The sequence below is a fragment of the Schistocerca piceifrons genome, chromosome 1, assembly GCF_021461385.2.
Source record: "Schistocerca piceifrons isolate TAMUIC-IGC-003096 chromosome 1, iqSchPice1.1, whole genome shotgun sequence".
Taxonomy (NCBI): Eukaryota; Metazoa; Arthropoda; class Insecta; order Orthoptera; family Acrididae; genus Schistocerca; species Schistocerca piceifrons.
In genome coordinates, this window is record NC_060138.1 from 1,110,716,791 (window position 1) to 1,110,738,175 (window position 21,385).

Genomic DNA, 21,385 nt, shown 5'->3' on the forward strand with positions numbered 1-21,385 from the left:
GCATTGCTGGGTGTTTGTGAAGCATGTAGAAGGTCAGTGTGTGGGGTGTCAAAGGGTAAAGATGTAAGTGAATTCAGGGTGAGGTTCTGGGCAGGGCCTCAGGCTTTAAGTAGGGACTGAAGGTTATGTTGGACTTCTCGGACGTGATAGCTCTGGCAGAGTGTATAGGTGGAGGAGTCACATAATAGTGGCAGTAGGCTTCCACCAGATAGTCAGTGCGAGTCACCACTACAGTGGTGGAATCTTGGTCTGCAGGTAGAATGATTAAGTCAGGATTAGTTCTGAGGTTGTCTATAAATGTCCTTTCTTCTGCTGAAATTCCTTAAATGCTGCCTAATCCATGGAATCCTTCCCAATGGTTCAACCATAAAAAAATCCTCTCTTTGGGTCTCGCTCCTCCTTTCGCAATGACCTTCAACTTTTCTGACTCCATCAGTCCCTGGCCCCCATAAACCTGGTACACATCTCCGTAGCACAGAAATCCCAGAACCAGCCTTCTGCTACCATGCAATATCTATCACATACATCACATCTCTGAAACTGAATCCCTTGCTCTCCTCTCCAGCACATGGAAGACCATTGCAGACATCACCTGCATAAGTTATATAACCTGCTGACAGCCTACTGCTGCTGCCTCGTGGCTCCAAAATCCATTCCCCATCCTGTCCACAATGTTCTTCTCCATCAGCCCCTCATAACATCCTGATCCTGCCTAGCTGACTTTTTCAACTTCCCACATCCCCCGAAGCTCCCTACCAACACTCCACCAAATCCACAGCTGAATCATTCCCAGAACACTGTTGTTAATCTTTTCCCCAAAGCCCTCAGCACTATAGAAATTTCAGTCCTATCTAAAGTTCTCCCCTTTAGCCCTACACCCAAATTTAACAATGTTGAACTTGTCAAAGACCTATTCTTCTCACCCGATTCATGCAGTTGAAGCACTTATTTGCCATCAATCCCTCCAACTGAAGCCATCCTAATCCCAACACTAAACCCTGCCTTTCCCAGTTCATACCACCATCCAACCGTGATCCTTCTCCCTCCCACCAAATTACCCGCTGGTCACCTACAAGGTACTGCTTACCTCCAACTTGGCCTCACCATCCTTCCCAGGGTCCCTTCCTAAGAACACCAAACTATGAGGAGAAGACGGGACATTCATGCACAGCCTCAAAACTAATCCTGACCAGACATCCAACCTTTAGACAAAGGTTACACCATTGTCATTATGAATCGTAATGATTTTGTGGCAGAAGCCCTCTGCCAATTATCTGACTCCTCCACATATAAATTCTGCCAGAGTGATCCAGTTCCTGTTTAAAGCCTTAGGCCCTTCCCATAATCTCTCCTGTATACCCATTCCCCTGCTTGCTCTATGACACCTCGCACACTCACCTTCTACTTGCTCCCCAAAATCCACAAATCCAACAATTGTGGACACCCAACTGTAGCTGGTTATTGTACCCTAACTGAAAAACTTTTGGTCCTCACTCACCGTCACCTCCTCCTTGTTCCATTCACGTATGGAGCATGGGAAGAATGACTGTCTAAACACCTCTATGCATGCAGTAATTATTCTAATCTTATCCTCACAAATCCTATGTGAGCGATACGTAGGGGATTCTACAACAAAAAGACAGTTGTGCCCATCTGTCACTCAGCATCTCTGCCATATGGTAAGTGGTAATCTATCCTTTTCATAATATTGTCATTATCCCATACAGGATTTTCCAATGTTTGATTGTACCAGTTCTTATGGTTTCTTATCGTTCCATTCACGTATGGTGCATGGGAAGAATGACTGTCTAAATGCCTCTGTGCATGCAGTAATTATTCTAATCTTATCCTCACAAATCCTATGTGAGCGGTACATAGGGGACTGTAGTACATTCCTAGTCATCATTTAAAGATGGTTTTTGAAATTTTTTAACAGACTTTCTCAGGATAATCTACGTTTATCTTCAACAGTCTTCTAGCTCAATTCCTTCAGTATCTTTGGAATCCTCTTCCACAACATCAAACAAACGTGTGACCATTCGCACTGATCTTCTCTGTATAAGTTCAATATTCCCTGTTAGTTCTATTTGGTACGGGTTCCACGCACTTGAGAAATAGTCTAGAGCTGGTCGCACGAGTGATTTGTAAGCAATCTCCTTTGTAGATTGACTGCATTTCCCCAGTATTCTACCACTAAAACAAAGCCTACTATCTGCTTCACCCACAACTGGGCCTATGTGATCATTCCTACAAAGTATTATTTGTATGAGTTGGCTGATTCCAACAGTAGCTCATTGATATTATAGTTACAGAATATTGTGTTTTTTCATTCTGTGACGTGCACAATTTTACATTTCTGAACATTTAAAGCAAGCTGCCACTCTTTGCTCCACTCTGAAATCTTATCAAGATCTGACTGAATATTTATGCAGCTTGTTTCAGATAGTATTTCACTACAGATAACTGCAAAAAGTCTGAGGTTATTATTAATACTGTCTGTAAGGTCATTAATATATAACATGAACAACAAGGGTCCCAACACACTTCTCTGGGGCACACCTGAAGTCACTTCCACAACTGACGATGAGTCTCTATCCAAGATAACATCCTGTGTTCTCCCTATCAAAATGTCCTCAATCCAGTCAGAAATTCACTTGATATCCCACATGATCGTACTTTTGACAATTAGCATATGTATGGTACTGAGTCAAACACTTTTTGGAAATCAAGAAAAACTGCATCTGTCTGACCGCCTTGATCCACAGTTTTCAATATGTCATGTGAGAAAAGCAAGTTGGGTTTCACACGATAGATGTTTTCAGAATCCCTGCTGGCCGGCATTGAGGAGGTCACTCTTGTTAAAGAAACCTCATTATGTTTGAGCTCAGAATATTGTGTAAGATTTGACAACAAACTGCTGTCAAAGATGTTGGACGGTAGTTTTGTGGAGCACTTCTACTACGCTTCTTGTTGGTGGGTGTAACCTGTGCTTTTTTCCAAGAACTGGAAAGGTTATTTATTCAAGGGATCTACGACAGATTATAGTCAGAAGTGGGACTAATTCAGCCAAAAATTCAATATTGAATCTGAAAGGGCAATATTGAATCTAAAAGGGATTCCGTGGGCCCTGGAGGTTTATTCAGTTTTAACAATTTCAGCAGTTTCTCAATACCACTGACACTAATACTTCATTCATTCATCTTTTCTGTGATACAAGGATTAAGTTGGGGAAATTCTCCCTGCTTTCCTTTTGTAAAGGAACATTTGAAAATGAGTTTAAGCATTTCAGCTTTTGCTTTGCTACACTCAATATCAGTTCTTGTCATTCGCAAGGGACTGGACACTAACTTTGGTGCCACTAAAAGCCTTTACAAATATCCAGAATTTCTTTAGATTTTGTGAAATATCGTTTGACAATATTCTGCTATGTTAGTCATTGAAGGCATAACCCATTGCTCCCTTAACAACCAAACGTTTCTCATTGAGCATCTCTCTATCTATAGCCCTGTGCGTTGTTTTAAATCTAGTATGCAGTAGTCCCTGTTTCTTTACAGTACACCATGGAGGTTCCCTCCCATTATGAACTGTTCTACTGGGTACACATTTATCCAGTGAATGATGACCTGTTCTTTTTAACTTGAGCCACAGTTCCTCTACATGCTCCTGCCCTGAGCTGAATGTTTGAATTTATTCATTGAAATATGACACTACTGATTTTTTGTCTAGTTTACTGAACATATATATTTTTCTACTTGTTTTAGTTGACCTTTGTACATTGGCAATCACTGTTGCCACAACCACATCACGGTCAATGATATCAGTTTCGGTGTGGACATCCTCAAAGAGGTCATGTGTATCTGTTGCCATTAGAGCCAACACATTTCCATCATGAGTGGGTTTCCTAAGTATCTGTTCTAGTTAGTTTACAGAGAAGGCATTTAGTAATGTTTCACAGAATATCTTACAAGCCCACAACTAACAAAACTAATTTTCCCAATTAATTGTTGGATGATTAAAGTCTCCTCCAATGATTACAGCATGACTGGAGAACTTATATACAAGTGAACTGACGTTTTCTCTAAAGTTTTCAGTTACATCATGTAATGAGTGTGGTGGATGACAGAGATCCAATTATCATTTTATGCCCACCCTTGATACTGAGTCTCAACCAAACAATCTCATATGCAGCTTCAATTTCTGTCTCAGTGGATTTGAGTTTCTTGTCTGCTGCAACAAATGTATGACCTCCATTTGCCATTTGCCTATCCTTTCAATATATACTTAAATTTTCTCCAAATATCTCAATGCTATCTATTTCATGTTTCAACCAGGTTTTTGTAACTAGTATTATGTGAGCTTCACTGCTTTGCACAAGTGCTTCAAATTCTGGATTCTGTTACACATACTTTGGCATTTAACCATTAGGATTTTAATACCATCGCTTGTGGGAGACATTTCTTTCAGTCTTACACTGATGATACTTCTGGGTTTCCTACAGCTGTCGTTATCTGTATTGGATGGAAAGTCATCTAATCTGAAAAAAAAGGCCCTGTGTGCACCCCACACACAGTCAGCTACCCGAGTAGCAGCCTCTGAGATGTAGTGCACAGCTGACCCATTTAGGGGGACCCTACAGTTCTCAACCCTAAGGCACAAGCCCAGGAAGTCACAGCCTAGGTAGTCACAGAACCTTCGAAGCATCCAGTTTGCAAATTGTGCACTTTGCTGAGACTCCAAGCACAATCTTCTCTTCCAGTCACTGGTATGACCCAAGAATGGCCTCAGAGCCCAGACGATAGACATAGGGCATCATTTGTTCCAATGTGCACCACAATTTGTAGTTGGTTGCATCTGGTTCTCTCAATGGCTGCCAGAACATCCTCTTAAACATGCTGAATGAGGCCCCCACGCATACACATTGAGTGCACCTGGCGTCCTTTTGTGTCCTTTGCTGCCGTTTCCCTAGAGGGTACCATCATTCACCATAAGTTTGAACTGTCGAAGATTATTAGACACCTACCCTTTTGTGTTTGCCCCTCTTGACGCCAGACAAAACAGGTTTCGCCAAAACAGACGAAGCGAGTCCCACTGGCTCAGTTTCAGTGAAAGACAACGCCTTAAACTTGTTGGCTAGGGGGATCAGGTCAACACCCTGTGCCCTCCCTTGCCCCACGTCTACCCTGTACAGGGTGCCCAGATCTACCATTGACACACCACTCATAGTCAAGTGGACAATTAATGACAGATCCTGTACTTTCTGCAGATGATACAGGATCCACAGGAGAGGATAGTAGCTGAGGTACCTCTGGTACCAGTATGACTGATAAACAACACTTGCGAGCTCTTCCAACAAACTGATTTGCAGCACCTGTGTGTTGCAAGACAATTAACAAATAACTTTAAATTAAGCCCGCTGATTATCTTTTAATCTGTTGAGCTAGAAAGTCGCTAATTCCCAAAAGAATTGAAGTAAAAACACAAAACAAAATTTCTATTAATGGAACACAGAAACTCTGTGATAAAAATTACTAGTTTCCTAAAACGTTTTGAGATTAATTACAGTTGTTAACAAACACAAAATCATAGTTAATTTATTATCAATGCAGATAATATATGAGGCTACTCCTCTTTAAGGGTAAACTAGATGTAACACAATATGTTTGTTAGAATATCTGCTGCAGCACTTAGATCACAAATGCTGATTAACTTAAAATTACGTCTCGATTATGCAAAGGACAATGGTAGCTTCCATAAATACTCAAAAACGCACGTTTATTTGTGCTGGTATACAATGACATATAGGGGTGATGTATTATTTGGTAGAGCAGTGAATCACAAATGCTGATTTGGTTCAAAATAAGTTACGTATTCGAAACTCTCCTTCACTGACTCTCCAACACCCCACTCCTTTACACCCTGGATTTCTCTGCACATCCTCAATCCTCCCACCACTCCCAAGAATCAGCTAGTGCCCCATCATCACCCAATAACAACATGGACCGGAACAACTCAACCACATCCTTCGCCAGCACTTCATGCCCTGAAATGAGGGAGATTGTACCTGAGAATCTTCTCGTCTAAAGTAGTGTTCCGTAGTCCACTCTACCTCCACAACATCCTAGTCCATCCAGATGCTACACACAATCTGCTCCAAATCCCAAGCCCTTGCCACAGAGAGCCCATATTCCAGAGGAAGACCCAGGTGCAAGACCTCCTGAATCCACCCACCCACCCACCCAACACTTCCTATTCCATTCCTGTCACAAGCTTATCCCACTTCATCAGAGGCTGGGCTATATGAATTCTTGGGAGACAGTGCAAGAATTATATCAGTTTACTTTGGTTCATACCTACTAGATGGTTTGCAATGTATTCACGAGCAGATGTGATAACTTGTAATCAGTGCCTCACTGGTACATGAGAGATGTTAGCTTTCACTGTATCAGATTACTGTTTATAGTTTCTTATACCTGCTGCTTACACTATGTTTGCTTGTCCTCTTATAGAGTATAGCTGTACAGTATGGGATCCTCATCACATGGGATATGGAAAAAATTAAAAGACAGGCAATTTGCTTTGTTACCATGAACTAGAGGAGAGAGATTCATTGATATAATAAGCATTTTGGAAATGCCAATCATTAAAACAAATATATGTTTTATTCCAGTGAAGTCTTTCCATAAAATTTCAGGCAACTTTCTCATCAAAATGACAAACTTCTTTCATTTTTCCCACATACTATTCTAAAATGGAATAAAGCATATATTATGAAAAATGTTGTCTTGCACCCATTACCAAACACTTAGTGTAAATTGCAGGGTAACTATGTTCATGTAGATCTTTATTTATCCCACTGTTTGCTTCAATATTCCTAATGCACATTATTGCTGAGATATACCTTGCACACCAAATTGCAACGACAAATACTTTTCAAACTAGCTTCATTCAGAGTTAGTTCTTTGGATACTGCTGCAACCAGGCCACATCCAATCCATTTTTTAATTTTTTCAATCATCTTGAGGCTTTCTGGAATTGAAACAAATTACCTTATGTTTTAAGAAAATAAAATTTGAATAAATATTTACATACTATGCAATGTAATGAAATTTAAAATTGTGTTTGAGCAATGCAAAATTGTCTGTGGAATTAGTTGGTTACTGTATTGTCTAATGAACAGATGTACACACAAATAAAGCATTTCTGAAAAAGAGAAATTTGTTAATATCTAATTTAAATTTAAGTATTGGGAAGTCTTTTCTGAAGATATTTGTCTGGAGAGTAGGCTTGTATGGAAGTGAAAGATGGGCAATAACCAGCCAGACAAGAACATCATTATGCTGAAGATTACATGGGTAGATCACTCACGAGGGAGTGCTGAATCAAATTGGGGAGAAAAGAAATTTGTGGTACAGCTTGACAGAAAGAAGGGATCATTTGATAAGGCATATCATCCCCCCCCCCCCCCCCCCAATGAACCATGGGCCTTGCCGTTGGTGGGGAGGCTTGCGTGCCTCAACAATACAGATAGCCGTACCGTAGGTGCAACCACAACGGAGGGGTATCTGTTGAGAAGCCAGACAAACATGTGGTTCCTGAAGAGGGGCAGCAGCCTTTTCAGTAGTTGCAGGGGCAACAGTCTGGATGATTGACTGATCTGGCCTTGTAACACTAACCAAAATGGCCTTGCTGTTCTGGTACCGCGAACGGCTGAAAGCAAGGGGAAACTACAGCCGTAATTTTTCCCGAGGGCATGCAGCTCTACTGTATGATTAAATGATGATGGCGTCCTCTTGGGTAAAATATTCCGGAGGTAAAATAGTCCCCCATTCGGATCTCCGGGCGGGGAATACTCAAGAGGATGTCGTTATCAGTTTTATATTTCGAGAAAGAAAACTGGCGTTCTACGGATCGGAGTGTGGAGTGTCAGATCCCTTAATCAGGCAGGTAGGTTAGAAAATTTAAAAAGGGAAATGGATAGGTTAAAGTTAGATATAGTGGGAATTAGTGAAGTTCTGGTGGAAGGAGGAACAAGACTTTTGGTCAGGTGAATACAGGGTTATAAATACAAAATCAAATAAGGGTAATGCAGGTGTAGCTTTAATAACGAATAAAAAAATAGGAGTACGTGTAAGCTACTACAAACAGCACAGTGAACGCATTATTGTGGCCAAGATAGATATGAAGCCCATGCCTACTACAGTAGTACAAGTTTGTATTCCAACTAGCACTGCAGATGACGAAGAAATTGATGTATGTATGATGGGATAACAGAAATTATTCAGGTAGTGAAGGGAGACGAAAATTTAATAGTCATGGGTGACTGGAATTCGTCAGTAGGAAAAGGGAGAGAAGGAAACATAGTAGGTGAATATGGATTGGGGCTAAGAAATGAAAGAGGAAGCCGCCTGGTAGAATTTTGCACAGAGCATAACTTAATCATATCTAACACTTGTTCAAGAATCATGAAAGAAGGTTGTATACGTGGAAGAAGCCCTGGAGATACTAAAAGGTATCAGATAGATTATATAATAGTAAGACAGAGATTTAGGAACCAGGTTTTAAATTGTAAGACATTTCCAGGGGCAGATGTGGACTCTGACCACAATCTATTGGTTATGAACTGTAGATTAAAACTGAAGAAACTGGAAAAAGGTGGGAATTTAAGGAGATGGGACCTGGATAAACTGAAAGAACCACAGGTTGTACAGAGTTTCAGGGCGAGCATAAGGGAACAATTGACAGTAACGGGGGAAAGAAATACAGTAGAAGAAGAATGGGTAGCTTTGAGGGATGAAGTAGTGAGGGCAGCAGAGGATCAAGTTGGTAAAAAGACGAGGGCTAGTAGAAACCCTTGGATAACAGAAGAAATATTGAATTTAATTGATGAAAGGAGAAAATATAAAAATGCAGTAAATGAAGCAGACAAAAAGGAATACAAACGTCTCAAAAATGAGATCGACAGGAAGTGGAAAATGGCTAAGCAGGGATGGCTAGAGGACAAATGTAAGGATGTAGAGGCTTATCTCACTAGGGGTAAGATAGATACTGCTTACAGGAAAATTAAAGAGACCTTTAGAGAAAGGAGAACCACTTGCATGAATATCAAGAGCTCAGATGGAAACCCAGTTCTAAGCAAAGAAGGGAAAGCAGAAAGGCGGAAGGAGTATATAGAGGGTCTATACAGGGGCGATGTACTTGAGGACAATATTATGCAAATGGAAGAGGATGTAGATGAAGATGAAATGGGAGATACGATACTGCGTAAAGAGTTTGACAGAGCACTTAAAGACCTGAGTCGAAACAAGGCCCCAGGAGTAGACAACATTCCATTAGAACTACTGACAGCCTTGGGAGAGCCAGTCCTGACAAAACTTTACCATCTGGTGAGCAAGATGTATCAGACAGGCGAAATACCCTCAGACTTCAAGAAGAATATAATAACTCCAATCCCAAAGAAAGCAGGTGTTGACAGATGTGAAAACTACCGAACTATCAGTTTAATAAGTCACAGCTACAAAATACTAACGCGAATTCTTTACAGACGAATGGAAAAACTGATAGAAGCCGACCTCGGGGAAGATCAGTTTGGATCCCGTAGAAATGTTGGAACACGTGAGGCAATACTGACCCTACGACTTATATTAGAAGAATCATTAAGGAAAGCCAAACCTACATTTCTAGCATTTGTAGACTTAGAGAAAGCTTTTGACAATGTTGATTGGAATACTCTCTTTCAAATTCTGAAGGTGGCAGGGGTAAAATACAGGGAGCGAAAGGCTATTTACAATTTGTACAGAAACCAGATGGCAGTTATAAGAGTCGAGGGGTATGAAAGGGAAGCAGTGGTTGGGAAGGGAGTGAGACAGGGTTGTAGCCTATCCTCGATGTTATTCAATCTGTATATTGAGCAAGCAATAAAGGAAACAAAAGAAAAGTTCGGAGTAGGTATTAAAATCTATGGAGAAGAAATAAAAACTTTGAGGTTCGCCGATGACACTGTAATTCTGTCAGAGACAGCAAAGGACTTGGAAGAGCAGCTGAACGGAATGGACAGTGTCTTGAAAGGAGGGTATAAGATGAACATCAACAAAAGCAAAACGAGGATAATGGAATGTAGTCGAATTAAGTCCGGAGATGCTGAGAGTATTAGATTAGGAAATGAGACACTTAAAGTAGTAAAGGAGTTTTGCTATTTGGAGAGCAAAATAACCGACGATGGTCGAAGTAGAGAGGATATAAAATGTAGACTGGCAATGGCAAGGAAAGAGTTTCTGAAGAAGAAAAATTTGTTAACATCAAGTATTGATTTAAATGTCAGGAAGTCGTTTCTGAAAGTATTTGTATGGAGTGTAGCCATGTATGGAAGTGAAACGTGGACGATAAATAGTTTGGACAAGAAGAGAATTGAAGCTTTCGAAATGTGGTGCTATAGAAGAATGCTGAAGATTAGATGGGTAGATCACATAACTAATGAGGAGGTATTGAATAGAATTGGGGAGAAGAGGAGCTTGTGGCACAACTTGACTAGAAGAAGGGATCGGTTGGTAGGACGTGTTCTGAGACATTGAGGAATCACCAATTTAGTATTGGAGGGCAGCGTGGAGGGTAAAAATCGTAGAGGGAGACCAAGAGATGAATACACTAAGCAGATTCAGAAGGATGTAGGCTGCAGTAGGTACTGGGAGATGAAAAAGCTTGCACAGGATAGAGTAGCATGGAGAGCTGCATCAAACCAGTCTCAGGACTGAAGACCACAACAACAACAACAACAACAACAACAACAACAACATCCTGAGACATCAAGGAATAATCAATTAGAGGATGTGGGGAAGTGTGGAGGTGGAGGATAAAAAAATTGTAGAGGGAGAGCAAGACTAAACTACAGCATGCAGCTTTAAATGGATGTTGAGCACAGTAGTTACGCTGAGATGAAGAGGCAAAGTCAGGATAGACAAGCATGGAAAGCTGCATCAAACCCTTCTTAGGACTGCAGACCACAACAACAAAAACACAGATACTGCTGGTTGTCAAATTGAATGATTATCATGAGCATGGGGAAGACATTTTTACACATGCCACAATTTTATAAACGTGGTAACTTCCAAACTGAAACACCTAGTCCACTGGAAACAAGTTGAGTGACATAAATACCGGTGTCAACAAGCTGGAAACAAAATGGTGTGCAAACGGATAAATATACGAAGTCATTAATTATGTTAAGAAGACAGCCTTATTGATTGTTGTGCAACCTACTGAAAATGTGACAAGTCCTCTAAAGCACTCTGGCAGTGTATAACATCCCATTACCAAAATTTGTGTTGCAGACACAACTTATGTGTGCAACAACAGCTCTCAGCCCGACGGTTGCCAAACCAGGCATCAGGCTGCAGGACACTGTGGGTTTTTAAAGGTGATAACTTTCCTACCTGCCACAACTAGCCTGTAGTGCCATCTGCCATTCATTGGGGTAACAGCATTAACAGGTCTGTTAATAAAAGATGTTTAGAAACAGGTGGTGCCTTCAGAAAAAGAAGGATGAAATTTCAAACAGAAAACACACGTGCCATTCAAGGTAAGGAGAAGCTTGACCAAGGAAGGACAAGAATGACACAGCTCCAAGTAATCGTCAAAGAGAGAGATATGTGCACTTTTCTGGGCAAAGGATGGCAATTGGCATATGAGACCTGTTCTCCAGGATGTTCAATACATCTAGGGAGTTTAAATGAGCAAATGCTTCCTTGTAATCACAGGACCGGAGATGCCACAGGTGCAATTTCATGATATCGGCATTGTCTTCAGCAGATTCAAGCATGCCTTAGAGTGTTTTTAAAATAGAACCACTTGTAACTCAATACTGATGATGCTCACTTGAAACTCAGTCTTATTATTTGACTCATACTCATTAAAATCAGCTCCTCAGTGCTGTGTGCTAACATATTGCATGGTACTTACATAGATGACAAGTTATTTAAACACTATTTGAGACTACATTGCACTGAGAAGTTTGTTGTAATAACAACAATCAGAAGTCAAACATCTGATACAAGGCAGATGCATGGGTCTCATGGGAAAAAAATCCCTACTGATAAGCTCAAGGAGTCTGAGACTGCTCGAAAGTTCTCTGACCTTCTCCAGGAAGATCTTGCACACATTGCAAAGAGTGAGAGTGTCGAAGAAATATGGTAGAGCTTAAAAGACAAGACTAAATCATGCCATACACAATCGGTGGTTTCATTAAAGAGTGTACACAAGTAACAACATTAAAAAAAAAAAATTACAAGCGAATGCATCAGGTAAACCACAGAAGGTAATATAGAATTGCAAGATGAGGAGAAAAGAGGCTGCCCAAAAAAAGGGAGCATGAAAGGAAAGATCAGGAAGAAATGGAACATCTGAAAGGGATGAATGAAGTAAGAGCTTTTTACCAGAAGCTAAATAATAGCCGAAAGGATTTCCAGCCAAGGATGAATTTGTGTAGAAATACAGATGGCTCATTTTTGAGTAGTGATGGACCAATATGTAGAAGATGGGCTCAACACCTTGAGGGAACTGTCGAATGATGGTACAGCAGAGAACCAAGGAATCTTACCCTCTGTAAATACAAGGAACTCAGAAATAGACGAACCAGTACTGTCTGCTGAGGAAGTGAAAGTGGAGGCAGTCATCAAGAAGCTGAAGAATAATAAGGCTCCAGGAATGGCTCTAATAAATGAAATAAGCCCTTATGTGTCTTGAAAGAGCTGCTAGAAAGGTGAATCTAGGGGTAAATGAAGGGGAAACTAAGTATATACCCGTAACTAAGGGAGATTATCCAAATGAGGCCCCATTTGTAGAAAATAGTACACATAAATTTCATACCATGAGTAGTTTCACTCACTTTGGATCAGAAATAAACTGTAAGAACAATGCTAGCTCTGAATTCAAAAATGAATATTGTCCACCAACAACTGCCACCATGGCCTCAGAAAACACCTGAATTCTAAGTTGCTGTTCAGGAAAACTAAAGCTATGATGGATAAAGTTTTACTAAGGCCAGCACTAACATATGGTGCTGAAACATGGACATTAACAAAATTTGATGAAAAACAACTGGGCGTATTTGAAAGAAATATCTTGGGACTAGTTCTTGGGTCAGAGAAAGAAAATGGTGTCTGGAGGAGAAGATTCAACTATGAATTATGTAATTTATATAATGAACCAGACATTGTCAGCTATATTAAAACACTGAAATGGGCAGGACAAATACTGAGAACAAACAATAGAATGATTACAAATATATTCATCGCATTGCTTGAAGGAACCAGGAGAGCTGGATGAACATAGAAGATGGGAGGAATGTGTCAGAGAGGACATGGGGAAAATTGGAATTCAGAATTGGAGGAGTCTGGCACTGAACAGGAAAGAATGGGATAATCTTCTATAGAATGCCAAGGATCACATAGGGCTGTTGCGCAGATAATGATGATGATGATGATGATGATGATGATGATGATAGTGCACATTTAGGATGATTGCTAAAAGTATGAAACACAACTAAAATAATTTTTGCACACTGTTGAATATGATAAGCATATTACTTACTCATCTTTGGTTTGTTTTTATGGTTAGAGAGATCATACTGACATTTGTGAATATTCTTTTAAATCTACAAGAATGACTTCCTGGAGGTGGCAAAGTTCCATTGCACATGAAGTTCTAACCTAATGTGTAATAAGACACTGGCAAGAAGTTACAGAAGGCCATGAAGAAGATTCAGAATTTGAAGGCGACTCTGATGCAGATGGAGGTAGCCTGCATAATGCAGTCTGAAGTGGACCAGTGAGTGAAACGTCTAGTACAGATACAGCAAATAGTGTGGACTGTTTGCCTGTGCTTGAAGAAGTAATTCATGAAAGTCGTAAAACTGAGTGTGATACTGAAGTGGCTGCAAATGGGAATTTTTATGCATGGTATAAAGTTGGTTCTGAATCCCAGTCCTTTGGAAAATGTCTTTCTCCAGAGGGAATACGTTTACTTACAGAAGTTCACATTGCTTATTTTCTGAGGATTTTTCGAATTTTTTCAGATTTTGTGCTCCTCATTCATTGGTGCGAATAGTTACCATCCCATAACTCACGGTGGATTTAGAAATACATAACAACTTGGGCATTTTTATTGATTATTATTTCCAAAGATTATATACTGACATTTATTTAACTGTTACGCTGGATAAGATATTTCGTCATTTAAAGGGTTAACTGCACTGTGTGAACACATCGTGCTGCCATTCAATGTTGTGTCACAGTGCTCAGTGATTTATAATAATTTGTGCCTATTGTTTTTCAGTGTGTTAAGTTGAGTATATTCTTGCTAATGATTAGCCAGTTGATCTCACCTGCAATTAGTTCTATTACACATTTCAACTGAGTTATAAGCCCACTTAAATATGAAACTAGCTATTAAATGTGATCTGAATTTTAAAACGTGTCAGCTTTTGTAAGAATGATGAAGGGGTTTACTTTCAGAGGCATTCACTTGGGGTTCATTTTCCTAGTTCAGTATGGACTTGTCAAGTCCAAATGACTTTTTGATGATTTGATGGCCTGTCGAAATAAGGCCCGAGAAGTAGACAACATTCTGTCAGAACTAGAAAGTCAGCTATGCAAAACTCTTTTGTCTGGTGAGCAAGATTGTATGAGACAGGTGATATACCTTTAGATGTCAAGACGAATATAATAATTCCAAATATAATATAATTAATTCCAAAGAAAGGCAGGTGCTGACAAATGTGGTTATTACCAAAACAGTTTAATTAATAAGTCATGGTTCCAAAATATTACCATGAATTCTTTAAAGAAGAAAGCTGGTAGAAGCTGACCTTGGGGAAGATCAGTTTGGATTCCAGAGAAATGTAGGAACACATGAAGCAATACTGACCCTACGACTTCTTGTAGACCGATTAAGGAAAAACAAACCTAAGTTTATTGTACTTGTAGACTTACAGAAAGTATTTGACACTGTTGACTGGTATGCCCTCTTTCAAATTCTAACGGTAGCAAGGGTAAAATACAGGGAGCAAAAGGCTATTTACAATCTGTACAGAAAATAGACGGCAGTTATAACAGTCGAGGGGTATGAAGGGAAGCAGTGGTGCAGAGGGGATTGAGACAAGGTTGTAGACTATCGCCCATGTTATTCAATCCGTACACAGAGCAAGCAATAAAGGAAATGCAAAGAAGAATTTGGAATAGGAATTAAAGTCCAGGGAGAAGAAATAAAAAGTCTGAGGTTTTGCCGATGACACTAATTCTGTCACAGACAGCAAATGACTTGGAAGAGCAGTTGAATGGAATGGACAATGTCTTGAGAGGAGGATATAACATGAACAGCAACAAAAGCTACACAAGGATATTGGAATGAAGTCAAATTAATTCATATGATGCTGAGGGAATCAGACACTTAAGGTAGTGGATGAGGGCAGCAAAATAATGATGATGGTCGAAGTAGAGAGGATATAAAATGTAGACTGGCAAAGGGCACGAAATGCGTTTCTGAAGAAGAGAAATTTGTTAGCATTGAGATATAGATTTAAAATGTCTTTTCTGAAAGTATTTGTATGGAGTGTAGCCATGCATGGAAGTAAAACATGGACAATAAAACAGTTTAGATAAGAAAAGAATAGACGCTTTTGAAATGTGGTGCTGCAGGAGGACACTGAAGATTAGGACAGGTTGATCATGTAACTATTGAGAAGTTACTAAACAGAATTGGGGAGAAAAGAAATTTGTGGCGCAACCTGAGTAGAAGGAGGGATCAGTTGGTAGGACACATTCTGAGGCATCTAGGGATCATCAATTTAGTACTGGAGGGAAGTGTGAGGGGTAAAAACCAAAAGGGAGACCAAGAGATGAATACAGCAAGTAGACTGAGAAGAATTGTAGGTTGCAGTGGTTATTTGGAGCTGAAGAGGCTTACACAGCATATATAAGCACAGAGAGCTGCATCATACCAGTCTTCAGACTGAGGACCATGACGACGACGACAACAACAACAACAACAACAACAACAACATGTCACATAGCTCAGGAAATATGACATCACAAACTCTGAGGCACATTAAAAACTAGCTTTTGCTTGAAAAAAGCACAAATTACCCTTACTATATTCATCCAGTGTTTCATAATGAGAGCACATAGCAACTTACATTAAATTTTAAGCAAAATTCAAACCTTTAAAAAATTTTTTTCTCACTTTCATGCTTACATCAAATATTTAACACACACGTTACCTCATTTGAAGCTGTTTTTACACATGGTAGTTTGATTTTTTAAGGAGTCTTGTGTCTACGGTAAATAAAGAATACAGTGGTAAGCACTGTGTCAGATTCCATTCTGACATGACATAAGGGTTAGAGAATAAAGATGAGTTAAACTGGAAGTGAAATATAAAGTTTAATTAATAATGCATTTAAAAATATGATGAAATGGAGAAATTAGAAGAAGTAGTCATTAGAGAGAGTGAGAGGAGAACGGGGGGGGGGGGGGGGGGGGGATGGAAATATAAAAGTAATTGAATAAATAATGAAATTCTGCCACTGGAAAAAATGGGGGATTGTTAACAAATGTTAAGCCAAGAGGGTGGCAGGATGAGACGATGTGTCATAGAGGAATTTCCTCCGTCTCCAGAGTCCAGAGAAATTACTACTGGGTGTGAGGACTCAGATAGCCAATACAAAGTAGCTGGCACTGTGGTCTCTCAAGTCATAGTGTGGAACATGCTCAGCAAATGGGTAAGTGATAGGGGATGGCAACATGCCACAGGTTTTGCATAAGGAATAATTGTTGGGGTAGTGATAATTGCTGGAAATGCCACATAGTTTGTAAGGCTGTTGTGGGGGCGACAGAAGGTGAGTGTGAATGGTGCATGAAAGATATCTGTGACGGATGACCCCATCTCAGGGTTTGACATGAGAAAGGCGTAACTTTGCGAGAGTCATATAATAGAGGTTGTTTGAGGTTTACACGGGTAATGAGTGATGTTTGGGGTTGCTACTGGTAATCTCCCCCCCCCCCACCTCCCCCCCTCCCCTCCAGAAGTAGGTGATACACTGCTCGAGGAGTCAAGGAGGAGACTGCCATGGAGATATGTTTGTGGACAATATCTGTGGAGCACTTTCATTAAGTGAAAACAATGGTGGTGGTTATTGGCTACAGTTGTCGAAGGATTTGGTGTTGAAGCAGATACATCTGATATGCAACAATGGAATCTGAAGCACGTTCTTGAACCTGATATCATATACAACAACCATGTTGTTGTGGTGGTCTTCAGTCCTGAGACTGGTTTGATGCAGCTCTCCATGCTACTCTATCCTGTGCAAGCTTCTTCATCTCCCAGTACCTACTGCAACCTACATCCTTCTGAATCTGCTTAGTGTATTGATCTCTTGGTCTCCCTCTACGATTTTCACCCTCCACGCTGCCCTCCAATGCTAAATTTGTGATCCCTTGATGCCTCAAAACATGTCCTACCAACCGATCCCTTCTTCTAGTCACGCTGTGCCACAAACTTCTCTTCTCCCCAATCCTATTCAGAACCTCCTCATTAGTTACGTGATCTACCCACCTTATCTTCAGCATTCTTCTGTAGCACCACATTTTGAAAGCTTCTATTCTCTTATTGTCCAAACTGGTTATCGTCCATGTTTCACTTCCATACATGGCTACACTCCATACAAATACTTTCAAAAACGACTTCCTGACACTTAAATCTATACTCGATGTTAACAAATTTCTCTTCTTCAGAAACGATTTCCTTGCCATTGCCAGTCTACATTTTATATCCTCTCTACTTCGACCATCATCAGTTATTTTACTCCCTAAATAGCAAAACTCCTTTACTACTTTAAGTGTCTCATTTCCTAATCTAATCCCCTCAGCATCACCCGATTTTAATTTGACTACATTCCATTATCCTCGTTTTGCTTTTGTTGATGTTCATCTTACATCCTCCTTTCAAGACACTGTCCATTCCGTTCAACTGCTCTTCCAAGTCCTTTGCTGTCTCTGACAGAATTACAATGTCATCGGCGAACCTCAAAGTTTTTACTTCTTCTCCATGAATTTTAATACCTACTCCGAATTTTTCTTTTGTTTCCTTTACTGCTTGCTCAATATACAGATTGAATAACATCGGGGAGAGGCTACAACCCTGTCTCACTCCTTTTCCAATCACTGCTTCCCTTTCATGCCCCTCGACTCTTATAACTGCCATCTGGTTTCTGTACAAATTGTAAATAGCCTTTCGCTCCCTGTATTTTACCCCTGCCACCTTCAGAATTTGAAAGAGAGTATTCCAGTTAACGTTGTCAAAAGCTTTCTCTAAGTCTACAAATGCTAGAAACGTAGGTTTGCCTTTTCTTAATCTTTCTTCTAAGGTAAGTCGTAAGGTTAGTATTGCCTCACGTGTTCCAACATTTCTACGGAATCCAAACTGATCTTCCCCGAGGTCCGCTTCTACCAGTTTTTCCATTCGTCTGTAAAGAATTCGCGTTAGTACTTTGCAGCTGTGACTTATTAAACTGATAGTTCGGTAACTTTCACATCTGTCAACAACTGCTTTCTTTGGGATTGGAATTATTATATTCTTCTTGAAGTCTGTGGGTATTTCACCTGTCTCATACATCTTGCTCACCAGATGGTAGAGTTTTGTCATGACTGGCTCTCCCAAGGCCATCAGTAGTTCTAATGGAATGTTGTCTACTCCCGGGGCCTTGTTTCGACTACAACAACAATGTGCTTATTGAATACTGATGAACAGTTTGTAGAGGTGAGGATACCGTATTTACTCGTATCTAAGGCGCACTTTTTTTCCGGTTTTTGTAATCCAAAAAACCACCTGCGGCTTAGAATCGAGTGCAAAGTAAGCGGAAGTTCTGAAAAATGTTGGTAGGTACCGCCACAACTAACTTCCGCCATCAAATATATGTAGCGCTACACAGGCATGCTTTGCAGACACAAAGATAAATACTGGTGCCAAAACCTCTGCATCAGTAAATAAATTAAAAAAAAAGGTGGAAGGCGAGATTTTTCTCCGCCCCGAGTTTTGACCAGTGCATTTTCACACATTATCCAACGAAGTAAATACAAATTCCGTATTGTTCATCTTCGAATGTAGCAGCATTTCAATGTACTGTGAAAATCCGACTGGCAAGACTGTTTGGGATTTTTGTCAATATGGCCAACTCTACATTCTGAATTTTTTCCTATCTGTGAGAAGAGATGGTTGTTAATAGGAACTTTTATGAACTGTGAATCACATGCAGTATTCTCTTCACCATAAGAATAATATGAATATAAACATTTTGCCATGTATTCTTTCGTGTTTGCTACTATCTCATTTAAATCCTGCCTGCTAATAAACTACGAAACTAGAGTGAGACAACAGCAAATGTGGAAGAATATACATATCATGTCATGTTTATATTCGTATTATTCTTATGCCTAATAGTGATACAGTCAGAAATGAAGCATGGCAATTGACTAGATTTTTAAATCTAAGATGACTATTAATTTCTGTGCAGACTGTAATGTACTAAAGAGGCGTCTGCAAAGATTTTCAAACGGAGAAAAATTTTCACTAAACTCTCGTTCAGAACATCTTCTATCATATGCAGTCTATTATTTGGTTCTTGTTGATCATTATCAAAGAAAGCAGCAGTGTAAATAACAACAAATAGCAGAGACTTGTCATTGTTAAGGTTTTTAATATGGCTGCCAATCAGCGACTGTTGTATAAAACAAAATTTTGAAAAACACAGCCCTCAGTCGCAAACACAATTTTTTTAAATTATTATTATTATTATTATTATTATTATTATTATTATTATTATTATTATTATTATTTACTAATTGTGTTCACGACTGAGGGTTGTGTTTTTCAAAATTTTGTCTTGTCATTGTTTCACTAATGAGACAATTCCTCTCTTTTTTTTATTGTAAGTGGCGGTAGCGCGCACTAAAGCAAGCCATGCTGCGAGCGGTGACAGGCTGTACACACTCATTATCAGAATGCGACAAACAATGCATGACAGAGTACAATAATGCATTTTCAGCTTAGAGTGACGTAAACACCTATAACAAAGAGAACGGCACTTATCACATCAAAGAAAAATAAGCAATCAATTCAAACCAGACGAAGCACGTGAAAAAGGAAGGGTACCCGTATAAATACGGACGGAGCGCCTGACGCATAGCAATGGCTACCTGGTAAAGCTTAACTGCTAAGCTTATGACTCGAACCAAACTACTGTAGCTGTATCGTCATTCATTTGACCTAAATTGTGTCTAATATTACAATGGACCAACTTTGTTTCGATTTGGAGGTGCGGCACGAAACGTTTCTCTCCCCTTGAATTTCAAGTCTCAAATTTCAGGTGCGGCTTAGATTCGGGAAATTCTTTTTTTACTTGATTTCGAGTCTCATTTTTCAGGTGCAGCTTAGATTCAAGTGCGGCTTAGATTCGAGTAAATATGGTAAGCATCACTGATGCAACTGTTTATTGTACTGTTGTCTAAGTTATTAGTTCTGCAGCAGTATGGGTGTTTTTCACCCTGCATGCATTGGTTGATACAAAATTGGTAAACCTTGAATGTGTACCAAGTTAGCCACAAGACCAGCCTCAATTTGTCATCTGATTAGCATACAATGTTTCATTTAAATTCCAGGTTGTGTCATTCCTCCACTCTTGGGCAATCAAATAATGTACCTAAGGCCACTGTGTTCCTATACATAGGAGACTGGCACTTCAATTAACGGCTCTGCACCTTATACAAAGCTGTTCACCCTGCTGCCAAGAACTGTGCTGTGAGTATTGGTTTGATCCAGCTGGGAAGAGCCATTGATATAATTTCTTTATCAACTTTCCAGCATATCCTAATTTCAGCCACGAAGAATTTGTGGATATACGTAACATCATTTATGGTACAGGAAGATATGCCACTGTTTCGGAGAAGTACACAGTAGCAGTGAGTATCTAGGCTGTACGAAAAGAAACATTTGACATGGGAGGGGGCAGCAGCTGTCAAAGTGGATGTTTCTTATTGGTTGGTGGTCTGAGATCTGGGTGTGAATGAACTGGACAGATGAAAACAATGAGGTTGGCAGATTTAAATTTGCAAAAGGACCAGGTGAATTTGAGCTGGGAATGGTTCCAACAGGAAGTACAGGAGTTGTTGCTCACCACCGAATTCACACCACTAAGATATCATTAGCAAATTTGTAACAAACCAGAGAATACAGCTTCTGGGCATTGTGGCCCATGGAAAGGCAGGCAAAGGATGCTGTCATCCTGGTTTCCATAGCTGTTTCACTGATTTGTTTGTAGCTCTCAACCTCAAAGGTGAAATGA

General features: G+C 39.9%; 1 protein-coding gene across 2 annotated transcripts in view; it reads right to left on the bottom strand.

Annotated features, from left to right (window-relative positions):
- LOC124776906 overlaps positions 1–21,385 on the bottom strand; it is a 213,864-nt gene that overhangs the window by 124,549 nt on the left and 67,930 nt on the right. For both annotated transcript variants that reach the window (XM_047252121.1, XM_047252112.1), the window contains exon 5: positions 6,899–7,026. In XM_047252121.1, the coding sequence (XP_047108077.1) occupies positions 6,899–7,026 (128 nt within the window). The remainder of the gene's footprint in view (positions 1–6,898; positions 7,027–21,385) is intronic.